General features: G+C 31.6%; 1 protein-coding gene across 1 annotated transcript; it reads right to left on the reverse strand.

Annotated features, from left to right (window-relative positions):
* Positions 1–922: 922 nt before the first annotated feature.
* On the reverse strand, positions 923–1784 carry LOC106126352 (uncharacterized). Its single transcript, XM_013323969.1, has 2 exons — positions 1519–1784; positions 923–1177 (listed from the first exon to the last, which is right to left on the reverse strand). Exons 1-2 carry the CDS (start codon positions 1761–1763, stop codon positions 958–960), a joined length of 465 nt encoding a protein of 154 aa, XP_013179423.1. The 5' UTR covers positions 1764–1784; the 3' UTR covers positions 923–957.
* Positions 1785–4453: the final 2669 nt, after the last annotated feature.

Here is a 4453-nt window from a genome sequence, read left to right on the forward strand (position 1 = left end):
TAAGATTATCCGCACAAATTACAAAATATCATTAAAAATAATTGGATATATGAAAAGAAATACATATTTACAAATCTTACAATATTTTACTGTAGATAAAGAATTTACGACTTGCAAATAACCTTCAGTCTGCAGATATATAAACACATCTATATTTATAATTATTTAGGTTTTTTAAAATTCCCTTGTACATTTCAAAGTTGTTATTTTTGATAATAATACCTTGACATTGCACATAATGTGTGTTACAATTTAAAACTTTCGTGTTGGATAGATAAGATAATCTTAATTCTAACTTGGGTGTTATTTCCTGGTAATATACTAATAAACAAAAAATAACGATGTTTTATTAAACAATAACCTCACATTACTTCCGAAACATCCCCTCATGTAAATAAAGTTTGAGTGCCTATCGATAAATACATTCTCACGACAGATAATTCTCTTACTATGCAAATTAAAAAATAACATTGAAATTAAAAAAAAATAACTTCACATGTAACAACTACATGTGAACTTGGAATATAACTAGCTGTCGCCCGCGATTACGTCCGGGCGGAAAAAAAAACAGAATAAGTAAGCCTATATGTTCTTCTAGATTATGATCTATATCTACGTCAAATTTCATCAAGATTTGAGCTGTGTCGTAGATCCTTTTCCATCCATCCAAAAAATCACATTTACAATATTAGTATGATAAGGCTTACTTGTTCCTCAAATCTGCTTCAAGTTTTAAAGACTTATTGCAGATAAAGCTAAAAAAATATGGTTAGGCAACTTCTTGTTACTTCTAGTACATACGAAATTGAAAGTCGGCTTATAGCCAATGAGAAAGTAAGTAGATTTATAACTGAGACAGGTAATGTCTGCCGACTCCTCTACGATCCAAATCTACACATTTACCTCAAAAAAAAAACTGAGTACTTTTGTGCCTTATTTACCAAGTATATCTCTAAGTTACTGAACTCCGGTAGGCTCCAAAGCTTTAACGTCACCCTGTGATAGATTAACTTTAGACTCATCATCTACTGGACATATTGTTCCAATCTTCTCTGCTGATTTCAGTTTTTTCAAATCAGATTCTATTCTCAGTAGTTTCTCCTTGCAAGAGTTTGTACGCCAAGGTCTTTTTGGATCAACAGCATTTGACACGTCTTCGCTTGGTACTTTTGCTGTTCTAGAAACAAAAAATCAAGAAAATAATATAAGTACGAGAATATAAATAACAGATTTTAATATTAAAATACCGGTACAGTAAAATTGATTATCTTTTTTGCAACTGAGAAACAAGAATGAATTTTCTTACTAGTGCTTCAGGCAATGGAAGGTAAACCTAACTTGATATTGAAATTGTGATTTAATAAATTCCTTGAAAATTATTGACATGATACTAGTCACAACTGGATGTTTGATGGACACAGCCTGGTAGAAAACATAGGCTAGTTAATTATGTTTTTTTTTAAATCCGCGCGGACATAGTCGCAATAGATAATAAATGTATAATCAAGGAATACGCACCTTTTCTCCTCACCGAGTAACTCGCGGAGCTTCCTTTCGTTTTCGTCCAATAAAGCTCTATCAGGTATGTAAGGGTTCACATACTCTTCAATCTCGGTACTACTTTGTTCCTCAGTGTCTTCTTCAGCAAACTTCTCGTGGAAATCCTTCACCAGCGGCCGACACCGTTCCGGCAGCCTGTCCTCAGGTACTTCCAGGTCTTGCAGAAGCTTCGATATCCTTGCCTTCTCTTCATTTGTCGACATTATTCACAACAAATACCTAAAACCAACGCTACTAATCTAAATATGTCAAGGTAACTCCATGGTAACGTATATTTTCTGTCGCCGTTACATTGTGTTTACCGCCAATCTTTAATTTGCCTAGGCAAATAAATGTAAATTGCCTTTCAAATGATTTCATTAATAAATCTGTTATTTCGATCATATTCAGACACTTTATAAACGTGATATTTCAATGCCTGTTATTTAGCCTAGACAAATTGAAAACGGGCGGTGAACACGATTAGCCGGTGTCATGTCTTACACGCGCCATTTTATCAAATGTTCCCATCTTAGCAACAGTATTATAAGAGGGAAGTGATCTCATCTAGTACAAAAAGTATTCCGCCTTATTTCCAATGTCACCCTTGACACCAGCCATAAATACAATAGCTATTGTAGTCAAATAAAGGCAACATTGTTCGGGTACACAACTAATGCTAAGTTAAAGATAACCTTACTTTGTTATTTAGCTCATGAAAAGATTCAGGTTACAGGAAGCTTGTGATGTCTATCTTTCCAATTGTTATAAAGAATAGTCATGTAGGTAAAATATCATAGTTTCTTATTAGAATTTTCAAAACAAATTAGGATTTTTATGAAAACCCAAATCGAACAGCGCTTTAGAAACGCGTTTTAAGAACGGGCCATAGAACCAGAACATTCTGACAGTTTCGTACATATTTGATGTTTGACATTTGCATGAATCTGTCAGAATGTATGGGATACTTTGGGTAATGGATCAGAAAGTTAGCACTTTGAAAAGCATGCATTAGAAATAGCTCGATGTATACTAAATAATTAACACACCCTTTTTCTCTACTTAGTTTAATTTAGCTTATAGACATTACGTCGTTTTATTATTTCATCATCATCATCATCATCAGCCTATGCTAGTCCACTGCTGGACATAGGCCTCTCCCATGGCACGCCACTGAGCACGATCCTCGGCTACTTTCATCCAGCTCTTGGCAGCTGCCCTGCGCAGATCATCGCACCACCGCTCCATTAATTAAAAATGTAATATAAATGGAGAGTCTGATATAAAAATGAAACAACATTTATTTAATTCAATATATATTATTGAAGAGGGCGCAAGGCACATACACAAGACATACGCATCCGATATTAAGACACAAAGCTTTATAATATTTCACACATTCATACAATTTAAATGGAACTTTTGGGAAAGATGTATGGATCAACAGATTTATAGATTATCAAAAACTCTATAATTTGATATATAATTGGAGATCATTTTATATACAACTAGCTGTAGCGCGCGACACCTTTCGGGATTATAAAATATGTATAGGCTACCTATTCTCAAACCTACTGAATATGCTTATAAAATTTCATAAAAATTTTGCTTTTCTTAAGCCGTTTTGAAGGAGTATGGTAACTTTGTGACACGAGAATTTCATATATAAAATTGATTCTTTGTAAAAACAAATATAAATATTATTATTAAATTGTCTACTTTGATCTAAAATTACCCATCAAACTATAGTTATAAAATTTAACCCTTTGCGAACTATTCAAAACCAATGAGGCCATTTTTTGTTATTCCATATTATTACAATGATATTTGTAGCTAAGTGGAATATCATAATATTATTTCAAAATGGTATTATTAAAAACATATGTAAAAATCGTATAATCTTGGTAAATAAAGGGTTAATAATATATTTGACACTTCAGTCCTTTTAAATCCATTTACAAATAATTTAATATCGCAAAGATATAACAATCGTTATAAAACCAATATTCTAGGAACTGTTCATTAAATTCCTAACAAAAGTTGCACTTATGAAATTCCACTATCGTAATAATAGTATTAGAACGTTGCTTTGTTTTTTGTAAGATAGTGCGAGAGTTATGTATTTATACAAGTTGTGCGATAATGAAAACCTACGGTAAGACTTGATCAGTGATGAATTCAAGAGGAATGGCTTCTAAAAGGTTAAACTTTTATCAGAATTCTTGATCACAAAATCTGGTGACGAATTGGAGACTTAGATATCGATGAGATTAAATAGTTCGAGATCTTTTCCTACAAACACGAACGAATCTCCTTCCGTTTAAATCTGCCATAGTCCATTTTCAAAGTGAAATATAACTGATTCGTTATTTAACAAAAAAACATGTATTTTCTTTATCAAACCAATATCATATCCAATTAAAAAAAAACAATAAAATTTCCTCTTTTCATAATATTCTGACTAAATTTTAAACTAATATATATGTTCTCTTATCTGCTGTAATTTACTTAAAAACATATTATTACGACATTTATTATAATTCGTGTTTAATGTATCTTTTTTTACGACATAAATATACCAAAGTTTCCATACACTTTCCCTATAACATATATATTTAATGGAATATAAATGATAAATCTATACAGATCTATAAATACGGCACATTGCGACATAATGCAATACTATTTATTCTTTTAACATACATAACATATATATTTAGGCCCAAATTATTAATTAAACAAACGCATTCAATTGACCAATTATCAATTTCGACAGTTTATAATCACACTAGATATATTATAAAATATCAACATATCGTAAACTAAATTAATTCGAGACAATGCCGCACGAGATTTAAAAAAACATAATAATTAGTACCCTATGTGTGCCTAGTTTAGCGAGATCCATGCAGAT

Source organism: Papilio xuthus, unplaced genomic scaffold, assembly GCF_000836235.2.
Source record: "Papilio xuthus unplaced genomic scaffold, Pxut_1.1 DF825017.1, whole genome shotgun sequence".
Lineage (NCBI taxonomy): Eukaryota > Metazoa > Arthropoda > Insecta > Lepidoptera > Papilionidae > Papilio > Papilio xuthus.

Bases quoted from the DNA above. Each gene is read 5' to 3' on its own strand.
- LOC106126352 (XM_013323969.1), bottom strand. From the start codon at position 1,763: ATGTCGACAAATGAAGAGAAGGCAAGGATATCGAAGCTTCTGCAAGAC. The intron at 1,178-1,518 runs GTGCGTATTCCT...TTTTGTTTCTAG, and splicing joins TTACTCGGTGAGGAGAAAAG to AACAGCAAAAGTACCAAGCG.